This window comes from Marmota monax, unplaced genomic scaffold (genome assembly GCF_021218885.2).
Source record: "Marmota monax isolate L192 unplaced genomic scaffold, Marmota_monax_Labrador192_F-V1.1 WCK01_AAM20220418_F8-fsc00002, whole genome shotgun sequence".
Lineage (NCBI taxonomy): Eukaryota > Metazoa > Chordata > Mammalia > Rodentia > Sciuridae > Marmota > Marmota monax.
The window spans coordinates 10,394,131-10,419,504 of NW_026693571.1; the positions used below are offsets into that span (position 1 = coordinate 10,394,131).

At 36.5% G+C, this 25,374-nt stretch overlaps 1 protein-coding gene across 2 annotated transcripts in view; it reads left to right on the forward strand.

Annotated features, from left to right (window-relative positions):
• Nucleotides 1-25,374, forward strand: part of Papss1 (3'-phosphoadenosine 5'-phosphosulfate synthase 1) — a 112,383-nt gene that overhangs the window by 13,002 nt on the left and 74,007 nt on the right. For both annotated transcript variants that reach the window (XM_046459090.2, XM_058583782.1), the window contains exon 2: nucleotides 22,421-22,535. In XM_046459090.2, the coding sequence (XP_046315046.1) occupies nucleotides 22,421-22,535 (115 nt within the window). The remainder of the gene's footprint in view (nucleotides 1-22,420; nucleotides 22,536-25,374) is intronic.

Below are 25,374 nucleotides of genomic sequence, written 5' to 3' on the forward strand. Positions count from 1 at the left end.
GTTTTGAGATTTTTTTTTTTTGAACGGTGGTAGGACCTTTATTTTATTAATTTATTTATATGTGGTGCTGAGAATTGAACTTGGTGCTTCACATATGTGAAGCAAGTGCTTTACCACTGAGCCACAACCCCAGCCCCCATTAGGTTTTTTTGATCTACAATATGCTCCTGTGTTTCTTTGCTGATTTTTTTTTTTTTATTAGATGATCATACCACTGATGAAAGTGGAGTATTGAAGTCTCCAGCTATTAATTATTATTGTATTGGAGTCTGTCTCTATTAAGATCTAATACCGTTTGCTTTATTGCTATATTTTCTCATTGGATTGATCACTTTATCATAATATAAGTGCTTTATTTGTTTTTTTTTGCCATTTTACAAAGTCTATTTTATCTGTTATTAATACAGCTACTTCTGTTAGCATTTGATTTCTATTTGGAATATCTTTTTTCCAGTCCTTTGTTTTTACTTAATGTCTTGTCTCATGAATTGAGTTTTCTGTAGATAGCATATTTTTAGGTCTTCCTTTTGTATTCATTTAGCCACTCTATATCATTGTGTTAGGAGATTGAATCTGTTTATATTCAAGTTTATGTTGATAAGCAAGGATTTCTTCCTGTCATTTTGTTAAATTTTTCTATAATTGGGTATATTCTTTGTTTCTTTCTCTTAACTTATTTTTTGTGATTTGGTGGTTTTCTGCAGTTATAAAGTTTGATTTTTTTTCTCTTTCCTCTCTGTGTCTACTTTACCAATGAATTTGATTCTTTCACGTTTTCATGATGGTATTTGCTGCCTCCTGATGTGGGACTTGTGGGACGGACTTGAACCATTTCTCACAGGACTGCTTTAGTGGTGATGAATTCCCTCAATGTTTGCTTGTTTGGGGAAGTCTTTGTTTTACCTTAGTTTCAAAGGATAACTTTGTTGAGTATAATATTCTTGGTTGGTAGTTTTTTTTTTTTCCCCTTCATTTCAGAGCTTTGAATGTGTTATCCATTTCCTCCTAGCTTGTAAGGATTCTGCTGAGAAATCTGATGTTAGTGTAATGGGGGTACCCTAAATGTGACTTTGCTTCTCCCTTGATATTGTGTTTTATATTTTTAGTTGTTTATGGACCTTTATTTTATTCATTTTTTTATGTATGGTTCTGAGAATCGAACCCAGTGACTCACACATGTGAGGCAAGTGCTCTACCACTGAGCTACAATCCCAGCCCTTCCCTTGATATTTTTAGGATTCTCTTTTTGTCAAATTATTTTGACAATTTGATATAATATGTCATGGAGGTTCATTTTGGCCAAATCTGTTAGGGGTTCATTGAGCCTCCTGGACCTGAATGTCCATTTCTTTCCCAATTTTTGGGATATTTTCAGCTGTTACTTTATTCAATAGGTTTTCTATGCCCTTTTCCTTCTTTTCATTTTTGAATATTCATAATGACAATATTTGTTTGCTTTATGGTATTCTGTAAGTCTTACAGGCTTTCTTCACTCTTTTTTATTTTTTTCTTTTATTTAGTCTTACTTATTTGCTTCAAAATACCCATCTTCAAGTTCAAATTTATTTTTTATGCTTAGTTTAGTCTATTGTTGAGGCTCTCAATTGTATTTTTTATTTTTTTGAATTATTCAGACCCAAGATTGTTTCTTTTTTTCATATCTGTTTAATTTCTCATTCGGATCATGTATTGTTTTCTTTATTTGTTTGATTTTCTATTTGTATTCTCTTGTATTTCACTGAGTTTAACTAGGATCATTAGTTTGAATTCCTTTTTTAGGCATTTTGTAGATTTTCTTTACTTTAAAATCTTCTTCTGGGATCATTGTGTTCTTTTGGGTGTATTTCATGCTTCCTTAATTTTTCATGATTTTTGTGTCAATACATTGATGCCTGTGCTTCTGGTACAGTAATCTTCCGATTTTGTGGATTATCTTTTACATGGAAAGATTTTCTTGTGGACAAGTTGTACATAGGGTGTCAGGGAGCCGATCTCACTGCTTTGGCTTTGGCTCTGAGTGGGCCCAGAGATATGATCTTCATATGAATTCTTCAACTCTAATCTACCTTAGCAGTGAAGGTATCTCATTTGTTTAAACTTCAGGTGTTTGTGGAGGTAGTATTGTGACTTTGCAATGTATGGGAGGTGGTCCAGGTTATGACTTCAAGACTAAGGTAGTTATGTGCTGAATGCTGATTGCATTTGTGCCTGATACTGATAGTAGCATTGCTGGGCATATGGACCGTAGTGGTCATGTCTTCAGGCCTTGCAGGTTTGGATGCTACTGGTCCTGGAAACCTCCAGCAATGAGAATTGTGGGGCCAGGGATATGGGCCATGGGATGTGTTTCCTCAAATCCTGCAGCTGTTGGCAGCTGTGGGAGACTGGAAGTATTGGGGGCATAGGCCCCAGGTCTTTGGTTTTTCAGGTGTTGGGTGTAGTAGTCATTGCTGTGGCAGACCACCTATCCCCTGTAGTGCAGGACATTGTGTGGGCTTGAGTGCTGGGGCACAAATGCACAACTGAGTCTAGTTGGGTTCATGAGGTTGTAGCCTTTTGTGCAGATATGGTGGAATGGGTTAATCCAAGGGATAGTGGCTTCTGTCCCCTAGGGAAGGTGGATTCTTAACTCTTGAGACTGTTTTCAAGATGGCACTGGGCTATAGTAGCTCTGGGGGTTGGAAGGGAGAGATAATTCTTTTCCAGAGCAAAGTTACCATATGGACTTCATGCAGCTTCCTAGCTGGACTCCAAGCTTCTGGTGACTGCGGAACTTCTGGGGTCTGCTGGGACTCTTCCATTCATATTTTCCCCTGCTGTGCTGTGATCACCCTCTAAGGAGGTAATGTCTTATGCTTTGTTCTGTTTGTATATTACCATCTAGGTCTTTGTGTCTCACAGGGTTCCCATCTCTCCCTTGTTGAGGTCCAGTGCTCTCCCTCAGCTACTTCATCTTGAAATGCAGCTATTTATTTGTTAATTGTTTTGGTTTTTCTTTGTGGATGAAGTGAGTGCTAGGTACCTCTATTTGGTCATCTTAGAGTCCTCCAAATTCAGGTTCATTTTAAAATTTTTGGTACTGGGGATTGAACTCAGGGACACTTTACCACTGAGCCACATCCCCAGCCCTTTTTATTTGAGTAGTTTAAATTGCTGAGGATGACCTTGAACTTGTGATCCTACTGTGTCAGCCTCCTGTTTTGCTGGGATTACAGGCATGTGCACTATACTCAGTTGCAGGTTCATTTTAAATGTGTAAAATACTGAATATATATAAACAAAACCCTCCTTATGCCCAGACTTTGTTGCCACCATTATATTTTTGAATGTAATAGGCATGAAACTCTTAGGGTGCATTCTTTTTTTTTTTTAATTGATTTTATTTTTTAAATACATGACAGCAGAATGCATCACAATTCTTATTACACATATAGAACACCATTTTTCAAATCTCTGTTTTCATATAAAGTATGTCCACACCAATTCATGTCTTCATACATGTACTTTGGATAATGATGTCCATCACATAGGGTGCATTCTTTTTAGTGATTAAACCAGAGTTTCCATTTGTCTTGTATTTTCTCTCATCCATAGCCTCAATAGTTTATAGCTTGTCAGGTAGTTTTTATACATTCTAGCTCAATTTAATAAGAAAGGCGCCAGATATTTTATAAAACCAAAACAAATTAAAATTCATTAGATACAGGTTTTTTCTTGCCCAAGAGCAAAGTAACTTGGAAACATACCAGCACAAAAGGAGCAACCAAACTGGTTCTGCAGGTGTCCACAGCACAACTTGTGTGGCGCTGTCTTCATTACCCTTCCAGCAAAGTCACAGCTCCCTTCTCCTCAGCCAGCTTGGCTGGGCACTAAAGCTAGAGAGGTGCTGTTGCTTGCCAAGAGATGCAGATGTCTGTGTCTGAAACCCACGTTTTTGTTTAAATTCTTGGAAATGCAGAGCTGGTAAGTTTTGTTTCCTTAGTTTATTTAAATGGGTCCATTTTCCCCTATGACAATTTTTTCATCAGTAGCTAATAAACAAAGTGTAATTTTTTGGGGAAATATATCTGTTTAATGAGATGATTAGTGGAGGAAAGAAAGGTATAGATTTTGTGATGAGCCTATTAAAAAATTGTCAAATTATCCCTTTGACCCTAGAGAATTTTCTACTCCGTGATAATAAACCCTGTTAAGATTCAGATGACCAGGAGATGTTTCTCTCCTGTACAAGATTGTGAAGGGGAAAGTGGAAAATGTTTTAGTTAACTTTTTTATCACTGTGACCAAAAGGCCTGACAAGAACAATTTTAGAGGAGGAAAAGTTTATTTGGGCTCCTGATGTCCATGGTCTCAGTCCGTAGATAGCCAGCCAATTCCATTGCTTAAGATGAGGTAGGACATCATGGTGAAGAGTGTGGAGTAGGAAAGCAGCTCAGAACATGGCCATCAGGAAGCAGAGAGACTTTGCTGGCCAGGGACAAAATATAAACCCCAAGGCACACCTCCAGTGCCAGTGACCCACCTTCTTCAAAAAACTACTCGCCTACATTCACCACCTAATTAACCCATTCAAGTGAATTAATGCCCTGATTAGGTTAAGGTTCTCATAACCTAATCATTTCACCTCTATACTTTCTTCATTATTTCACACATGATCTTTTGAGGGACACCGGATATTAAAACCATAACAGAAAACAAATCCTTAACCTGATGCACCTTCACAGGTAAATTAGTTTTAGTAAATAATATGTGTGGAAGTTTAAGATATAGAGGGAAATTAATTCCTTTAAGAAAAATATCTGATTTTTGGAGTTTCCAGAGCTTATCCCCTCACAGAAATGTGAATGGAACAACTATCCTCACACAAAAATTCCTTCACAAGAGCTAAGGAAACCAGGTGAGATATTATAGAACCTTGTTGTGGCACAGAAGTAAGAAAAGATGCATGTGAAAAGATGCATGTAAAGGGTAGGAGGGACAGTTTTTACATTACCCAGATTACCCTTTCCCCAGGCCCTGGGCAGCACAGCTTGGAGAGAGTTACCTTCTACTTGGGACAAGGAGAGGGAATTGAGCATCACACTTTGCCTTAGACTCTTACAATGTACCCATTCCAGTGAAACCCAGCACTAGGTAGATTCGTATTGCTTCAGACTCCAGGTTAGTACTTTCAAATAACCTCCAAGCCTTCCCTTGTGCCAGGCAGCATCCTGCAGTCCCAAGTCCAGACAAATCATATTGCCAGACTGACTATAGCAGCTTTAGGCCACCCAACATTGACTCAGATACCATATTGGCCACAGCAGTCCGGCGTCTGGACCACTCCCTAGTACCAAGCTGGCTACTGTAGTTCTAGCCATTAGGCTGGTACCTAGAAGTATACACTGTAGATTCATGAAGCTCCAGAACCTACCAAGGTTTCAGACAAGCCCAGGCTTCAGGTTGGCCCCACTCTCTAGGTGTGTTCTTTGCAGCCTCAAACTCCAACAGACCGAGGATCCTGCTTACTGCAACAGATCCTGATGCCAGTCATCTGCTGTGGAAGGAGGCTTCAAGCCAATCCCTGTCTTTCTAAGCACCAGGTCCATCTTACCACCTGGTCAGCCCTTGCTGGCTGAATGAAGCTCAGCGAGTATCCTGGTGCCAGGTCAATTCCTTAGACCTAGGTTCAGACAGGCCCCTGTGTATTCAGGCTCCAGGCCTAAACCTGTGGATCCAAGTTCCAAACTCTCCTCACACAGCAAACCTACCCATGGCCAACACCAAATTACTTGCCCGGAATCTCTGAACAGACTAGTGGGTGAAGGGTTTTCCCCAAAAAGTTAGCATGCAAAGAATGAAACAAATCCTTACTCTTCATGTGCAGACATCAATGTGAGGCAAGGAGAAATTTATAAAACTGAGACATAACACCACCAAAAGAACACAGTACTGTCTTAGTAGCTGATACAAAAAAATAGACATATATCAACTACCCAAAGAAGAATTAAAAATGTTTTAAGAAAACAATTCAAGAGAATACAGATAAACAGTTAAATAAAACAAGAAAAACAGTAAATAATAGAAATGGTCAATTTCGGAAGTGATTGAGGTTTTTTAAAAAAATCAAATTCTGGAGTTGAAAAATGTAATGTTTGAAATGCAAAATGTAATGACAAAAGAGTAATTGATCAAGCAGAACTCAAAGATGGGTTATTTGAAAACATACAGAAGAGTGGGAAATAAAGAGAAATGAAAAGGAATGGTGATTTCTCAAGCCAGACTCTTAGGCTAGGAGGTCATGTAATAACATATACCAAGCTCTGCAAGAAAATGGATTCCAACCAAGAATACTATACCTTATGCTTCAGATTTGAAGATGAAATAAAAACCTTCTTTTAACAAAAGTTAAAAGAATTCACAGTTAGAAAACCTGCACTACAGAACATTCTCAGCAAAATATTCCATGAAGAAGAAATGAAAAATAAATGTGAAAAACAGCAAAGGAAGGAACTACACTAAAGGAATAGTCAATCAAAGGAGAAACTAATTCAAATTAAAAATCAGAAAGAAACCAGAATGACTGGGAATACAAGTGATATCTCAATAATAATGTTGAAAAGCAATGTCTTAAGCTCATCAATCAAAAGACATAGACTGAAGGAGGTCTGGCGCGGTGCAGCGCGGGCTGCGCAGACGGAAGGCGGTCCGGCACGACATGGGAGGCACAGAGGCTTTGTTTGTGAGTCACCAGACTGTGCTCTGAACACAGCACAAGGTAACACCAGCACCCCCACCACACCAAACACCCTACGTGGGAAACAGATGGAATCCATCTTGGAAAACCTTACTCGCCATCTATCAGTGGGCGTGGCTACCATCGAGATTCTGCGGCTGATCAGAGAGATTTTGAAACGTATTATACAAGAGTCATATATATATAGGCGGAAAATATTAACACAACAGTCACACACAGCTGGAAAGAAACATGAGCATTATGAAATGACAAGGAAAGAAAGGACCACAAACGATGCAGGACAATTCAACATTAGAAGAGGTAACATCTGCAGCAGAAGGAATGTCAGATAAAAATATACATGGTCAGATGATCCAGAGTCTCAAGGAATACTTTAGACAGCAAATGCAGACAATGAAAGATCACTTTGACAACGAATTACATAAACAAATCCAAGAGGCAAAAGATCAACTCTACAGGGAGATAGAGGTTATACAAAAAAAAAAAAAAAAACCCAGAAATCCTGGAAATGAAGGAAATAATAAACAAAGTTAAAAACTCAAATGAGAGTATCACCAGCAGAGTAGAACACTTAGAAGATAGAACATCAGACAACGAAGACAAAGTATATCATCTTGAAAAGAACATACACAGCACAGTGCAACTGATAAGAAACCAAGAGCAGAAAATCCAAGAAATAAGGGATAGCATAAAGAGACCAAATTTAAGAGTTATTGGGATACAGGAAGGTATAGAGGTCCAAACTAAAGGAATGAGCACTCTGTTCAATGAAATAATATTAGAAAACTTCTCAGATATGAAGAATGAAACAGAAATTCAAATCCTAGAAGCCTACAGGATGCCAAATGTGCAAAATCACAAGAGATCCATACCAAGACACATTATAATGAAGATGCTCATCATACAGAACAAGGAGAGAATTTTAAAAGCCACAAGAGAAAGGAAGCAGATTACATTTAGGGGTAAGCCAGTTAGGTTAATGGCTGATCTTTCAACACAGACTCTGAAAGCTAGAAGATCCTGGAACAACATATTTCAAACACTGAAAGATAAAGGGTTCCAACCAAGAATCTTGTATCCAGCAAAATTAAGCTTCAGATTTGAAGATGAAATAAAAACCTTCCATGATAAATAAAAGTTAAAAGAATTTGCGGCTAGAAAACCAGTGCTTCAAAACATCATTGGCAAAACATTACATGAAAAAAGTTTTTTCTCAGCAAAAGAAATAATATATGAGGTGAATAGGGAGCCTATATCCTGGGAACAAATTTTTACCCCTCACACATCAGATACAGCTCTAATCTCTAGGGTATATAAAGAGCTGAACAGGATAAGCACCAAAAAAAAAAAAAAAAAAAAAAAAAAAACCCAAATAATCCAATCAATAAATGGGCCAAGGACCTGAACAGACACTTCTCAGAAGAGGACATACAATCAATCAACAAATATATGGAAAAATGCTCATCATCTCTAGCAATCAGAGAAATGCAAATTAAAACTGCTCTAAGATACCATCTCACTCCAGTAAGAGTGGCAGCCATTATGAAGACAATGAACAACAAGTGCTGGCGAGGATGTGGGGAAAAAGGTACACTCATACACTGCTGGTGGGACTGCAAATTTGTGCAGCCAATTTGGAAAGTAGAATGGAGATTTCTTGGAAAACTGGAAATGGGACCACCATTTGAGCCAGCTATTCCTCTTCTCGGACTATACCCAAAGTACCTAAAAACAGCATATTACAGGGACACAGCCATATCAATGTTTATAGCATGACAATTCACAATAGTTAAACTGTGGAGCCAACCTAGATGTCCTTCAGTGGATGAATGGATAAAAAATATGTGGCATTTATACACAATGGAATATTACTTCAGCAATAAAAAATAATAAGATCATGGCCTTTGCAGGAAAATGGATGTCATTAGAGCAGATTATGCTAATGAAGTTAGCCAATCCCCTCCCAAAAAATGCTGAATGTCTTCTCTGATATAAGGGGGGTGACTCAAAATGGGGTTGTGAGGGAGAGCAAGGGAGAAAGACTAACTCTAGATAGGGAATAGGGGTGGGAGGGAAAGGGAGGGAGAAGGGGAATAGCATGGTTGGTGAAAGGAGACTCTCGTCATTATATAAAATACATGTATGAAGATGTGAATTTGGTGTCAACATACCTTATATACAATCAGAGATATGATAAATTAATGTATAATGGTGTATTAATAATTGTAATGCAAAATAAATAAATAAAATCATTAAAAAAAGAAAGTTGGGGCCAAAAAATAAATAAATAAATAAATATACACATACGCACACACACACACTAAGAAGTGTCTGTTACATCACATTTTTATTCAATATAAAATTGAATGTGTGATTAGGCTCCAACTTCCTTAAAAAGACTCAGTATTTTATTCAATTTATTTATTTTATTCAATATAAAAATTCAATATAAAAATTATAAAAATGTGATGTAACAGACACTTCTTAGAAGAGGATATACAATAGACCATTTATTGATTCTTGATTTTACTTCTTAAAAAAAAAAAAAAAGACATAGACTGGCAGATTGGGTTCAGATAGAAGACCCAACAATATGTTATCTCCAAGAGACTCACCTCATAGGCAAAAACATTCAGAGACTAAGGGTAAAAGGATGGGAAAAAAAATACATCACTCACATGGATCTTGTAAACAAGCAGGGGTTTCTATCCTTATATCAGATAAAGTGGACTTCAAGCTAAAGTTAATCAGAAGGGACAAAGAAGGACATTTCATGCTGATTAAAGGAATTATATACCAATAGAACATAACAATCATAAATATTTATGCTCCAAATAATGGAGCATCTATCTATGTACATCAAACAAACCCTTCTCAATTTCGAGATTCAAATAGATCACAACATAATAATACTGGGTGACTTTAAGACACCTCTCTCACTACTGGATAAATCTTTCAAATAAAAACTAAACAGACTATGGGACTGAAAACTACAATCAATACTTTAGACTTAAGAAACATACATAGGCTATTTCCTCCATCAAGGACTGTATACACTTTCTACTTAGCACATGGATCTTTCTCTAAAATAGACTTTATCTTAGGCCACAGAGCAACTTATAGCAAATAAAAAATAATAGAAATAATCCCTTGCATTTCTCAAATCGTAATGGAATGAAATTAGAAATCAGTGATAAAACAAAAAATAGAAGCACCTGGAGACTAAATAATACGTTATTGAATGACCAATGGATAGCTGAAGAAATCAGGCATGAAATATAAAGCCAAAACCAAATCAAAACAAAACAAAACACAAAAACAACTTAAGTGAGAATAGGGATACAACATATCAAAATCTCTGGGATGCTATGAAGGCACTTCTAAGAGAGAAGTTCATTGCATTGAGTATATTCTTTAAAAGGATAGAAAGTAACGAATTAAATATCCTAACTTTTAAAAATATATTTTTTAGTTGTAGATGGACATAATACCTTTATTTATATGTTTTCATATGCTTAGGATCAAACCCAGTGCCTTACATGTGCTAGGTAAGTGTTCTACTACTGAGCTACAGCCCTAACCATCTCAAAGCCCTAGAAAAAGAAGAACAAATCAACACCATAAGTAGTAGAAGACAGGAAATAATTATAATCAGAACTGAAATCAATGAACTTGAAACAACAACAAAAAAATTCAAAAAATAGACAAAACAAAAAGGTAGTTCTTTGAAAAAAATAAATAAAATTGACAAATTCTTAGCCAATGAAGAAAAACAAAAATGTCAAATTACTAAAATTCAAGATGAAAAAGAAAATATCACCATGGATACCACTGAAATTCAAAACACAACCAGAAACTACTTTGAGTTCTTTATATACCCTAGAGATTAGTGCTCTATCTGATGTGTGAGGGGTAAAAATTTGCTCCCAGGATGTAGGCTCTCTGTTCACCTCACAGATTGTTTCTTTTGCTGAAAAGAAACTTTGTAGTTTGATTCTATCCCATTTATTGATTCTTGGTTTTAATTCTTGCACTATAGGAGTCTTTTTAAGGAAGTTGGAGCCTAATCACGCATGATGCAGATTAGGGCCTACTTTTTCTTCTATTAGTCACAGAGTCTCTGGTTTAATTCCTAGTTTTGTGCATGGTGAGAAATAGGGGTTTAATTTCATTTTGTTGCATATGGATTTCCTGTTTTCCCAGAACCATTTGTTGAAGATGCTATCTTTTCACCAGTGCATGGTTTTGGCATCTTTGTCTAATATAAGATAATTGTAATTTGTGGGTTAGTGTCTGTGTCCTCTATAAATAACTCAAAAAGCTAAACACTGAAAAAATAAATAAATCAACAAATGAGCTAAGGATCTGAACAGACACTTCTCAGAAGAGGATATATAATCAGTCAATAAATATATGAAAAAATGTTCATCATCTCTAGCAATCAGAGAAATGCAAATCAAAACCACCCCAAGATATCATCTCACTCCAGTCAGAATGGCAGCTATTATGAAGACAAACAACAATAAGTGTTGGTGAGGATGTGGGGAAAAAGGTACACTAATAAATTGCTGGTGGGACTCCAAATTGGTGCAACCAATTTGGAAAGCAATATGGAGATTCCTTGGAAAACTGGGTATGGAACCACTATTTGTCCCAGCTATTCCTCTCCTTGGACTATACCCAAAGGACTTAAAAACAGCATACTACAGCTACATCTATGTTTATAGCATGACAATTCACAATAGTTAAACTGTGGAGCCAACCTAGATGTCCTTCAGTGGATGAATGGATAAAAAAAAATGTGGCATATATACACAATGGAATTTTACTCAGCATTAAAAAAGAACAAAACCATGGCATTTGCAGGTAAACTGATGGCATTGGAGAAGATAATGCTAAGTGAAGGCAGTCAATCCCCCAAAAAACAAATACCGAATATTTTCTCTGATATAAGGAGGTTGACTCATTGTAATTTTGTGGGATAGTTTCTGTGGGGTAGGGAGGGAGAGCATGGGAGGAAAAATGAATTCTAGATAGGGAAGAGGGGTGGGAGAGAAAGAGAGCAGGTAGGGGATTAGCAAGGGTGGTAGAATGTGATGGATATCATTATACAAAGTACATGTATGATTTTTTTAAATTTTTTTTTAATTTTTATTATTGGTTCAAAACATTACATATTTCTTGACATATCATATTTCATACATTTGATTCAAGTGGGTTATGAACTCCCATTTTTACCCCAAATACAGATTGCAGAATCACATCGGTTACACATCCACTTTTTTACATATTGCCATACTAGTGTATGTTGTATTCTGCCGCCTTTCCTATCCTCTACTATCCCCCCTCCCCTCCCCTCCCCTTCCATCTTCTCTCTCTACCCCATCTACTCAATTCATTTCTCCCCCTTGTTTTTTTCCCTTTCCCCTCACTTCCTCTTATATGTAATTTTGTATAACAATGAGGGTCTCCTTCCATTTCCATGCAATTTCCCTTTTCTCTCCCTTTCTCTCCCACCTCTCGTCCCTGTTTAATGTTAATCTTCTTCTCATTCTCTTCCTCCCTGCTCTGTTCTTAGTTATTCTCCTTGTATCAAAAAAGACATTTGGCATTTGTTTTTTAGGGATTGGCTAGCTTCACTTAGCATAATCTGCTCTAATGCCATCCATTTCCCTGCAAATTCCATGATTTTGTCATTTTTTAGTGCAGAGTAATACTCCATTGTACTACTTTCTATGTATGGCTAGATGATATATACTTAATTTTACATGTTTCTGAATTTTCTATAAAAAGAATCAAACCACTTGTAGTCATTTGCAATGTTAAGTGGTTCTCATATGTCAATTTGTATTGCTGTAATTTTTCATTTTTACTGAGTATGACATGATATGTAAATACAGCACAGTTCTGTTCTCTAAAAAAAAGTACATGTATGAAGACTTGAATTGAGTGTCAACATACTTTATATAGAAACAGATACAAAAATTGTGGTATATATGTGTATTAAGAATTGTAATGCAAAAAAAATATAGCATTACCTTAGATTAGGTAGTGGGAAGTGAAAGGAGGGGAAGGCAGGGGACGTGGGGATAAGAAAGATAGTAGAATGAAACAGACATTATTACTTTATGTATGTAACTGTATGACCAAGGTGATTCTACAATATGTACACTCAGAAAAATGAGAAATTATATCCCATCTATGCATGATATGTCAAAGTATATATAAGTGCATTCTACTGTCATGTATAACTAATTAAAACAAATAAAAAATAAAAAAACTACTTTGAAAGTTTATACTCCAATAAATAGAAAATTATGAAGAATCAGCAAATTTCTAGACACACATGACCTACCCACATTGAATCGGGAAGACATAGAAAATTTAAATAGATTAATTTTAAGCAATGAAATTGAAGACACCATCAAAAGCTACCAAAAAAAAAAAAAAAGCCCATGACCAGACAGATTCTCAGCCGAATTCCACCAGACCTTCAAAGAAGAATTAATACCAATACTCCTCAGAATATTCCATGAAATAGAAAAGGAGGGAACTCTTCCAAACTCATTTTGTGAGGCTAATATCACTCTAATACCAAAGCTAGACAAAGACACATTAAGGAAAGCAAATTTCAGAACAATGTACCTGAGCATAGATGCAAAAATTTCCAATAAAATTATGGAAAATCACATAAAAAACATTAAAAAGGTGGTGCACCATGATCAAGTGTGGCTCATTCTGGAGATGCTAGCCTGGTTCAGTATATGGAAAGCAGTAAATGTAATTCATCACATCAATTGACTCATGGACAAGAATCACATGGTTATCTCAGTAGATTGCAGAAAAAGCATTTGACAAAATTCAGCATACATTCAAAACACTGGAAAAACTAGGGATAGTAGGAACATACCTCAACATTGTAAAACCTACATATGCTAAACCCAAAACCAACATTATTCTAAGTGGAGAAAAATTGAAAGCATTCCCTCTAAAAACTGGAGCAAGACAGAATGCCCTCTTTCATATTCCTATTCAACATAGTTGTGCAAACCCTAGCCAGAGCAATTAGACAAAAGAAAGAAAGGAATATGAATAGGAAAGAAGAGCTCAAACTATCCCTATTTGCTGATGACATGATTCTGTATTTAGAAGACCCCAAAAACTCTATCAGAAAACTTCTAGAACTCAGCAAAGTAGCAGGGTATAAAATTAACATTGATAAATTTATTGTGTTCCTAAACACCAATTATGAATCAGCTGAAAGAGAAATCAGGAAAAATATCTCATTTGCATTAGCTTCAAAAAAAAAAAAAAGTATTTGGGAATCAATCTAACAAAGAAGGTGAAACACCTCCACAGTGAAAACTATAGAACACTAAAGAAAAAAATTGAAGAAGACCTTAGAGGATGTAAAGATCTCCCACATTCTTGGATAGGCAGATTTAATATTGTCAAAATGGCCATAATACTCAAAGTGCTTATACAGATTTGATGCAATTCCTATTAAAATTTCAATGATGTTCTTCATTGATACAGAAAAAGCAGTCATGAAATTCATTTAGAAAAATAAGGGGCTGAGAATAGGCAAAGCAATCCTCAGAGAGAAACATGAAGCAGGAGAGATTACAATATCAGACCTTAAGTTATACTACAGAGTTCTAATAACAAAAACAGTATGGTGTTGGCACAAAAACAGACTTGAAGATCAATGGAACAGATTAGAAGACACAGACTCATACCTACATAAATATGCTTGTGTCGTACTAGACAAAGGCATCATAAACATACATGGAGAAGATAACCTCTTCAACAAGTGGTGTTGGGAAAACATGAAATCCATATGTAACAGAATGAAATTAGACCCCTATCTCTCATCCTGCACAAACTCAATTGAAAGTGGATCAAGGACTTAGGCAATAGACCAGAGACTCTGTGTGTACTAGAAGAAAATGTAGGCCCAACTCTCCACCATATTGGCTTGGGAACCAACTTCCTCAGTAAGACTTCTGAAGTACAAGAATTAAAATAAAGAATCAATAAATGGGATGGTATCAAACTAAAATGCTTCCTTAGAGCAAAGGAAGCATCAAGAATGGGAATAGAGAGTCTACAAAATGGGAGAGCATTAGTCTTGAGGATGTATAAAGAACTCAAAAGACTTAATACCAAAAAAACTCACCAAACAACCCAATCAATAAATGGCTAAGGAACTGAACAGGAACTTTACAGAAGAAATGCAAAGGTCAAAATAATATGAAAAAATGTTGAACATCTCTAGCAACTAGAGAAAAGCAAATCAAAACTACGTTGAGATTCCATGTTACCGCTGTCAGATTTGCAATTTTTAAGAATATAAGTAACAATATATGTTGGCAAGGATGTGGGGAAAAGGTTCATTTGTACATTGCTGGTGGGACTGCAAATTGGTACAACCACTGTGGAAAGCTGTATGGAGATTCCTCAGAAAACTTGGAATGGAACCACCATTTGACCCAGCTATCCCACCCCTTGGTTTATACCCAAAGGACTTAAAAATCAGCATGCTACAGTAATGCTTCAATGTTTATAGCACTTCAATTCACAATATCAAAACAGACATGAATTTTCAAAATAGTTTCTAATTATCTTCTGAATTTCAGACATGTCTGTTTTGATATTTCCTTCTTCATCTTGTATTTTAGCAATTTGAGTTTTCTCTCTTTTTCTCTTTGTTTTACCATATGGGATTTATCTATTTTAATTATTTTTCAAAAAACCAACTTATCTGTTTTTTCAGTTGTTTCTTTTGTTTCAATTTCATTGATTTCAGCTCTGATTTTAATTATTTTCTGTCTTCTACTGCTTTTGTTATTGATTTGTTCTTTATCTAGAGCTTTGAGATGTAGTGTTAGGTCATTTATTTGCTGACTTTTTAATTCTTTTAATGAATGCCCTCAGTGCAATAAACTTTCCACTTAGTATTGCCTTCATAGTGTCCCAGAGATGTTGATATGTTGTATCAGTGTTCTCATTTACCTCGAAGAATATTTGTATTTCATCTATGATTTCTTCTCCTATCCATTCATCATTCAATAATGTATTATTTAGTCTCCATTTGTTACAGTAGCTTGTATTTTTTATTTTATCATTGATTTCTAATTTCATTCCATTGGGGTCTGATAGAATGCAGGGTATTATCTCTCTCTCTCTCTCTTTTTTTCTTTGATTTACTAAGAATTGCTTTGTGACATAAGATATGGTCTGTTTTAGAGAAGGAGTCATGTCCTGCTGAGAAGAAAGTATATTTGCTTGTTGATGGATGAAATATCTTATATATTTCTGTTAAATGTAAATTGTTGATTGTATTATTTATTTCTATTGTTTCCTTATTTAGCTTTTATTTGGAAGATCTGTCCAGTAGTGAGAGATGTGTGTTAAAGTCACTCAGTATTATTGTACTCTTTAACTCTTGAAATTGAGAAGGGTTTGTTTGATATATATGGGTAGATGCTCCATTGTTTGGGGCATAAATGTTTACAATTGTTGTGTCCTCCATATATATACTTCCCTTGAGAAGTATGAAATGTCCTTCTTTGTCTCTTCTGATTAACTTTGGTTTGAAGTCTACTTTATCTGAGAATGGAAACCCCTTCTTGTTTACGCAATCCATGTGAGTAAGAAGTGTTTTCCCATCCTTTCACCTTCAGCCTGTGGATGTCTTTGTCCATGAGGTTAGTCTCTTGAAGACAGCATATTGTTGGGTCTTGCTTTTAATCTAATCTGCCAATCTATGCCTTTTGATTGATGAGTTTAGGCCATTAACATTCAAGGTTATTATTGAGATGTGATTTGTGTTCCCTGTCTTTTGATTTATTTCTGGTTTTTTATTTGTCTTAGCTTCTCATTTGGTTGAAAGTTCCTTTAGTGTCAATCCTCCCTTTGCTGGTTTTCACTTTTTTTTTTTTCCCCGCTTCATCCTCGTGGAACATTTTGTTGAGAATGCTCTGTAGTGTAGGCTTTCTACTTGTGAATTCTTTTAATTTTTGTTTATCATGGAAGGTTTTAAATTCATCTTCAAATCTGAAACTTAATTTTGCTGGATATAAAATTCTTGATTGCCATCCATTTTCTTACAGAGCTTGAAATATTTATTCCAGGACCTCCTAGCTTTGAGGGTCTGGAATAAGAAATCAGTTTAGATCCGAATTGGTTTCCCCCTGTGTGTAATTTAATTTTTTTTTGTCTCACAGCCTCTAAGATTTTATCTTTATTCTCTGTTAGTCATTCTCATTATAATGTGTCTTAGTGTGGGTCTGCTGTAATTTTGTAAATTTGGAGTCCTGTAAGCCTCTTCTATTTGATTTTTCCATTACATTCTTTAGATTTGAGAAAATTTTTGCTATTATATCATTGAAAAGATTGTGCATTCCTTTGGTTTATATCTGTGCTCCTTCATCTATTCCAATAACTCTTAAATTTGGTCTTTTCATGTTATCCCATAATTCTTGGATGTTCTGTTCATGGTTTCTTACCATCTTCTCTGCATGGTCAACTCTACTTTCAAGATTATATATTTTGTCTTCATTATCTGAAGTTCTGTCTTCCAAGTGGTCTATTCTGTTGGTGATGTTTTCTATTGAATTTATAATTTGGTTTACTGATTCCTTCAATTTGAGGATTTCTGTTTTATTTATTTCATGATCTCTAACTCTATTGAAGTGTTCTTTCAGTTCCTATATTTTTTCTTTGATTTCACTTCTTATACTACCCTTTACTTCACATATTAATTTATGTACAAACTGAACTCCTTCTTGGACATTTCTTCTACTGTGTTATCAGTGGCTTCTGTCGTTGAAACATCTTGGCTTGTTTGGGGTGCTTTATTCCCTGTTTTTTTTTCATGTTGTTAGTTTGTTTTCCCATGTAGAAGTATAGGTCTAAGGTAGCATAACTTCTACCCTGTAGATCTATAGTGATCCTGAAGGTTTCTAGTGTTTTAATGGTGAGACCAATATCAGCAGCACCCAGCATACACGATCGCGATATATAGCCTTAATCCTACTAGCTCCCACTACTGCTTTATCGTATTAAATCAAAGTGATGAGTTCAATATCTTTAGTACAAACAGAAAATTTGTTAAAACGCTTTACAATTTCAAATGGTAGATGAGAACAGAGGTAGGGTAATATGTGATATTCACGAGGGAGGAAGAGAAAAGCTAGAAGTGAAAATTTACAGGAGGAGTGGAAGAAGAGCCTATAGAGACTGGCTGTTGGTTGGAGAAACATTGGGAAAAAAAATCCAAGAAAATAGACAAGAGAGAGGAAGACTAAGAACAAAGAGAAAAAATTAAAGACATAAGAATACAACAAAAATGCAAAACACCATTCATATATCATTGTCCTCCACACACTGATGCATAAAAAACATCCTATTCCAAATGTGGTAGAGAAATTAGTGAATCAAAAAATAAAATAAAATAAAATAAATCTTGCTGGAAAGTCAACTGTCTTCGTCAGTGTTCAACAGTTTCTCAGCCCTGTCTCTGATGTCTTTTGGGATCACCAAACCCAGATCAGCCCTTGCAAACCCAGTCTCTATCCCACTGATTTGGGCTTCAGTTACCTCAGGCTTGGCTACGCTGCAGTCCCAAGATCTCATTGCTGTTCCTACTTGCAGAAAGACCACTAGGGATACACTTGTGCAAAAGAACAACCCCAAGATGCAGTAGCAAGACAAGGGCCACCAGCCCTCTCAGCAGGAAGACCCCAGGCTCCTCCAAACCTGCAGGCACCCCCACACTGGACATGCAGATCCTGGCTGGAGTCCCCAGACAGAGGCTCTTGTGGTGGTAAACCTGCTTGTTCCGGGGCCCCAGGCCCTGGCTGTCCCAAAATGGGTGTAGCCATGTGCAGCCAAACCTGGAGTCTCCCCCAAATCAGTCCTCTTTGCTGTGGTAGCAGTGGTAGTGGCAATGGTTGCTGGTAGCAGGCAGCAGGGTCAGTAGCAGTGGTGGCTGCTGTGGCAGCTGCAGCTGTGGAGGCAGTGTCACCAGGCGATCTCAGGGGGTGAGCAGCAGTGTCGGCTTCAGTTGCATCCAGGGCAGAGGTGTCTTCTGTGTCAGCAGCACCCAGAAAGAAGACCTCCAGGCAACCTCAGGCTGGCAGCAGTGGAATCAGAGGCGGCAGCAATGGTCGTAGTGGTACAGGTGGCAGTTGAGTGACAGGAGATTTTGAGGGCATTGATTGTAACAGTATTGTTCACTACTGTCTAGAAGAATGTCAAGAAAATAGCATGAATTCAATAAATATTTTAAATGAGTGTTGGATAAAATTCTCTTTAAGGATAAGAGCTATAAGCAGTATCTAATACATTTTTTTTCCAGAAGGATATTGATACTCAGTTGAAAAGGATATAACTTGTTGGAGAGAACATAAATTATGTTGTTGCTCCATAGGAAGAGAAAATCAAGGCTGTAATTGAGTGATGGGTTCCTGAGTGGGAGAGAGACAGGATAGGCATTTCATTCATTTCATTTCCTTCACTTAGTCAAGTGAATGACAGTAATAGTCCAGAGAGCTTGGAGTAGGCAGTCCCAAGAGAGAAAGTGGCCTGGGGTTTTCCAAGGTGAGTTTCTGCATTTGGTCTGGAAACGTCTCTCCTCATGTGTTAAGCATTTGGGGTGGTTACTAGGTTTTCCCTCCATGGCTTAGTGTACCTGTGCTGACTTTGCCACGTTAGAAAATTTCCTATTGGCACCTAAGCAGAACCACCCTAAGGGATGTCAAAACTGCAGTGTAAATGATATTACAGTGAACTGGGGTCACCCAAAGGACAGAGCCTCAGTGCTGTGTGTGTGTTCCAAGCCTGGAAAGTCCCTTAAGTTGGTCATACCCTGTTCTTTAGTTTTTAGTTTTTGTTTTTTTTTTTAATATTTTTTCTAGTTGTAGATGGACCTTTATTTTACTTATTTATTTTTATGTGGTGCTGAGGAGCTAACCCAGTGCTTCACACATGCTAGGCAAGTGCTGTACCACTGAGCCAGAACCTCAGCCCTTTTTTAGTTTTAATAAGATAGTAACTGGTCATGAAGGATGCAGCTTACATGTGATTTTTTTCATCACACTGAGTAGTGTGATCTTTCGTCACTGGAGATGGACTGAGCCCTGTTGTCCCCGGTCTCCATGCTTATATCTGCCTATCTGTGTAGTCTTAACAATAATTATTTTTTTCTGTTAGTAAAAATTTTTTCTTGAGGTGTAATTTGCATACCATTCAACTTGCCCATTAAAATATAAAATTCACTGGTTTTTAGTATCTGAACAGATTTGTACATTTATCACCACAGTCAATTTTAGGACATTTTTATCACCCCTAGTAAGAATCCTACAACCAGTAGCATTTATTCCCCCTTTTTTCAACCTCTTTGGCCTGAGACCACCACTGATCTTTTTACATCTATAGATTTGCCTATGCTGGACAGTTCATATAAATGGAATTCTATAATATGTGGTCTTTGTGACTGGTTTCTTTCACCTGGCTTACTTAAGTTTTTGAGGACAGCCATGTTTTATCTTGTACTGGTGTTTCATTTTACAGCCAAGTGATATTCCGCTCTATGGTTACATTGCATAACTTTGTTTACATTTTGTTTATCCAGCAATTTATTAATGGAACAGTTGGGTTCTACTTTTTGACATTTATACATGATACTGCTTTGGCACACCTGTACAAGTTGTATGTGGCAATATGATTTTATTTCTTGTGAGTACATGTCTAGGGTTGGATTGCTTAGTCATGTAGTATTTCTATGTTTAATATTTTGAGGGACTGCTGTTCTGAGAAGTCACTGTACGGTTTGACATTTCCATCAGCAAATGTATGAGGATTCCAGTGTCTCCAGTTCCTCACAGTGCTTGTTATTGTCTGTTGTTTTAAGGTATCTTTGTGGAATAGTGATATCTCATTGTGGCTTTGATTTGCATTTCCATGGTGGCTAATTATATTGTCATCTAATGTGCTTATTGGCCATTTTTTATATCTTCTTTGAGAAAAGTCTTTTTAGATCTTTTAAAGCCTCAGTAATTTTATGCCCTTTTTGTTCCTAAAGGAAAAGAAAAGTTGGGAAAACTTCAGGCTATAATCAGTGCATTTCACTTTTTTCCCCCCCAAAGGCAACTGCTTCATGGTATCTGTAGGCAACTCTTCCATACTGGATTGCCACCTTCTCAGAGGACTTTCTTGAAGTAGACACTCCTTCCCTTTCTCTCTGATCTTTTTTTTTTTTTTAATTTTTTTTATTGGTTGTTCAAAACATTACAAAGCTCTTGACATATCATATTTCATACATTAGATTCAAGTGGGTTATGAACTCCCATTTTTACCCTAAATACAGATTGTAGAATCACATCGGTTACACATCCACATTTTTACATAATGCCATATTAGTGACTGTTGTATTCTGCTACCTTTCCTATCCTCTACTCTCCCCCCTCCCCTCCCCTCCCATCTTCTCTCTCTACCCCATCTACTGTAATTCATTTCTCTCCTTGTTTTTTTTTTCCCATTCCCCTCACAACCTCTTATATGTAATTTTGTATAACAATGAGGGTCTCCTTCCATTTCCATGCAATTTCCATTTTCTCTCCCTTTCCCTCCCACCTCATATCTCTGTTTAATGTTAATCTTTTCCTCCTGCTCTTCCTCCCTGCTCTGTTCTTAGTTGCTCTCATTATATCAAAGAAGACATTTAGCATTTGTTTTTTAGGGATTGGCTAGCTTCATTTAGCATAATCTGCTCTAATGCCATCCATTTCCCTGCAAATTCCAAGACTTTGTCATTTTTTAGTGCAGAGTAATACTCCATTGTGTATAAATGCCACGTTTTTTTTTTTTATCCATTCATCTATTGAAGGGCATCTGGGTTGGTTCCACAGTCTAGCAATTGTGAATTGTGCTGCTATGAACATCGATGTGGCAGTATCCCTGTAGTACGCTTTTTTAAGGTCTTCAGGGAATAGTCCGAGAAGGGCAATAGCTGGGTTAAATGGTGATTCCATTCCCAGCTTTCCCAGGAATTTCCATACTGCTTTCCAAATTGGCCACACCAATTTTCAGTCCCACCAGCAATGTACAAGAGTACCCTTTTCCCCACATCCTCACCAGCACTTGTTGTTGTTTGACTTCATAATGGCTGCCAATCTTACTGGAGTGAGATGGTATCTTAGGGTGGTTTTGATTTGCATTTCTCTCTGGTTTTATTATTTTTGTATAATACTCTCCTAAATAAGTTTTTCTGGTTTGCATTCTCCTCTTGTTGGGTGTAAGCTCCATTAGGAGAGGGATCTTTTTTCCTTGGCACACTAATTGGACCTCAGCAAATACTGGTTGAATGAATGAATAAATGAATAAATGAATGTGTGGGAAGACTAGGCTCTGGAGTCCACCACTCATCCGTTACTTGGGAGATATTTAGTTTCCTTAGGTTTAACATCTTTATATGAGTACCTGTGTCATTGGATGCCTGTAAGGATTAAATTAATTGGTGTATGGGAAATATTGCACATCATGCCCATCCTATAAAGAAAACAAGGGCTGGCAGTTTATTTCTTCCTGTTTTTGGCATAACTGTATGGTTGCAAGGAGTGTGTGTTTATCTGTTATGGATGCAAGTGAACCATTTTTAAAATTTTTTTTTTTTTCCAGGGAATGCAGAGAGCAACTAATGTCACCTATCAAGCTCACCATGTCAGCAGAAACAAGAGAGGTCAGGTGGTGGGGACCAGAGGTGGCTTTCGTGGTTGCACAGTTTGGCTAACAGGTATGGTCAAGAGAGAAACCAGTTTATTTTAAAAGCAGTGCTTATCAATAGTTTTGGATTAGGAGTAGACATAGTTCTTGTCTTTGGAGCAGGAACAATGTGTAGTGGACATAGTTGCATCATCATCATCATCATCATCATCATAATAAATGTTTTGTTAATTCCTTTTGTTCTTTTGTAGTATTGCTGTTAAATAAGGGGGAAATAGCAGAATGCATCTTAAAACCACCTCTTAATAGAAACCACACCAAAATCTCTAAGCTGAGTACAAATAAGGTCTGGTTCTGCTTCAAGGAGCTAACAGTGTTAATTGTATGGAGAGAAAGAATGACTAATAAAGAATTTCAAATTATCAGTTTCTATCTTGCAGCTTTTGTGGCAAGCTCATGGTTTCTTGTGTTGATTATCTCTTTGGGCTTAGCCATAGTAGGGTGGCTAGAGGGTAAATTGATTTTAGGAAAATAGTTTTAAAAATGATGCTCCTCAAAAAAATGTTAATTGCATATATGAATATGCCATGTTTCTGTGTAATTAATAATAATTATTATAATAATTATAATGTAATATTATTATTATATTATTACAGTTACAAAAATGAATCCTTTCACATGTAGGAACTGTATTAAAAATGTTGCCAATTGTCCACTAAAACTTTGTATCGATTGACTACCACCAAGAGTATGGGAGAGGGTCCATTTTCCAGTATCTTTGTCAACACTATCTTTACCAGTCTTTAAAAATTTGTGCTAAAAATAATTAAATAAATAAAAAGTTGTCCTGATTGTTAAAAGCAACATTTTAAAAATATTACATGTTGTAGACAGATATTTGTTTTTCTGTGAAAGAAAACAGCACTCTTGAATTTTACCTGTCCCCTCATTCTTAAATTGATCTAGATTGTTGTAAAATTGTTGCTTTTAAATTGCCTAGGTTTGTAACACTTACATTTTGGAGGGGGGGTACTTTTTATTTTGGGTACTGGAGATTAAACTCAGGGCCGTTTTTTGTACTTTATTTTATTATTTAGAGATAGGATCTCATTGAGTTGCTTAGTGCCTTGCTATTCTTGAGGCTGGCTTTGAACTCTGGATCCTCCTTTCTCAGCCTCCAGAGCCTCTGGAATTATAGGCATGCACTACCCTGCCTGCCCACATTTTGTTTTAATATCTTCAATTTTTATACTTCTTTATATTTTTGTTGTATTTAATACTCAGGAACTCACCATCATTTCTTTTATTATGTCATGGTTGTTTGTGTGCCCTTTATTTGAATCAAGTCATGATAATTTGTATTTCATTGTTAAGTAGTTTTTGAAAGATGTCTTCTGTTGAGATCTGAATCCTGAGATTTTATGTTTGCAAGTGTCTGCTCATATTTTATGACAGCCTGACTGGGTAAAGTGTATATTCGAACCATACTTTTTCTTGAAATTATAAAAACAGTACTGTGCTGTCTTCTGGCATTTAATGTGTTTGTGAGGATGTATGAGGCTGTTCAGATTTTTCTTTCTGTTTAGGAACTTTACTGTTTCCATTTGATATTGGAAGAACTTTTTTAAAAAAAATTGATATATTAAATTTTTGGTAGTTATAGATGGACAGAATGCCTTTATGTTATTTGCTTATTTTTGTGTGGTGCTGAGGATTGAACCCAGTGCCTCACGCATGCTAGTCAAGTGCTCCACCACTGAGCCCCAGCCCCAGAAGAACTATTTTTAGTACCAGGGATTGAGAGGGGCATTTAACCACTGATGCACATCCCCAGTCCTTTTTTTTTTGTATTTTATTTAGAGACAGAGTCTCACTGAATGCAATTGCTTAGGGCCTCACTATCTCTTTGTTCCAGTTACTGTTGTATAACAAATTATCCCACGCCTAGAGGTGTAGAACAGCAACCATTTTAATCTTCTTACCACTCTGAAGGCAGGGAGTTCAGGAGGGCACAGCAGCCCCTTTTACTGGGGCCTTGTCTGGTTGTGGTCATGCTAGATTGGGCCGTCGCTGAAGCATGGACTGGATATCCAGGGGATTTAGTTGGCTGATGCTGTGTTGTGATGTGTGTTGGGAGCTTAGCTGTTGATACTGTCAATTGAAACATCTACCTCTGGAATTCTCCCAAATTCAGTGACCCCAGAGAAGCTGTACAGTTTTTTCTGACCCACAACATCATTTCAGTTACATTCTTTCCACTAAGGGTGTATCTTCAAGCCAGCCCAGATGCAAGAGTGGGGCATTAGATTGTGCCCTTGATGTGACCATGGCAGCATCATCCTTGGGAAATATAATCTGCTGTACTTGTTGAATATTTGATGAATAAAGCAGCCAGTGCTCTCTTGATCCTCTCAACATTGTCATCCTTTCTGGTATTATTTTTTTCAGTTAACCTTCTGTGCTACCATGATATCTCTCAAGAGCATTGACACATTAAACTTCAGTATTTTATCTCTTACCTTATATTTTATCTCTTACCTTATAACTCCCTTGACTGTGAATTGTATAATTGTATACTTATCAAAATGTTAAAGTATTAGTGCATAAATGTGCTTTTTCCTTTATTATTATAGAGGAAAACGAGTTGAAATGAGGATATTCTTTTAAGAATATTATAAGTTGTACAAATACTTATAATTATTTGTATAAATTGTATAATACAAAAGAATATTATACATACACTTAAAAATTTTTTTTAGTTGTAGATGGACACAATACCTTTATTTTATTTTTGTAATTTTTATGTGGTGCCGGGGATCAAACCCAGTGCCTGACACATGCTAGGCAAGCGCTCCATCACCAAGGTACAACCCTGGCCCTGTACATACACTTTTTATCATGGTAGTCTG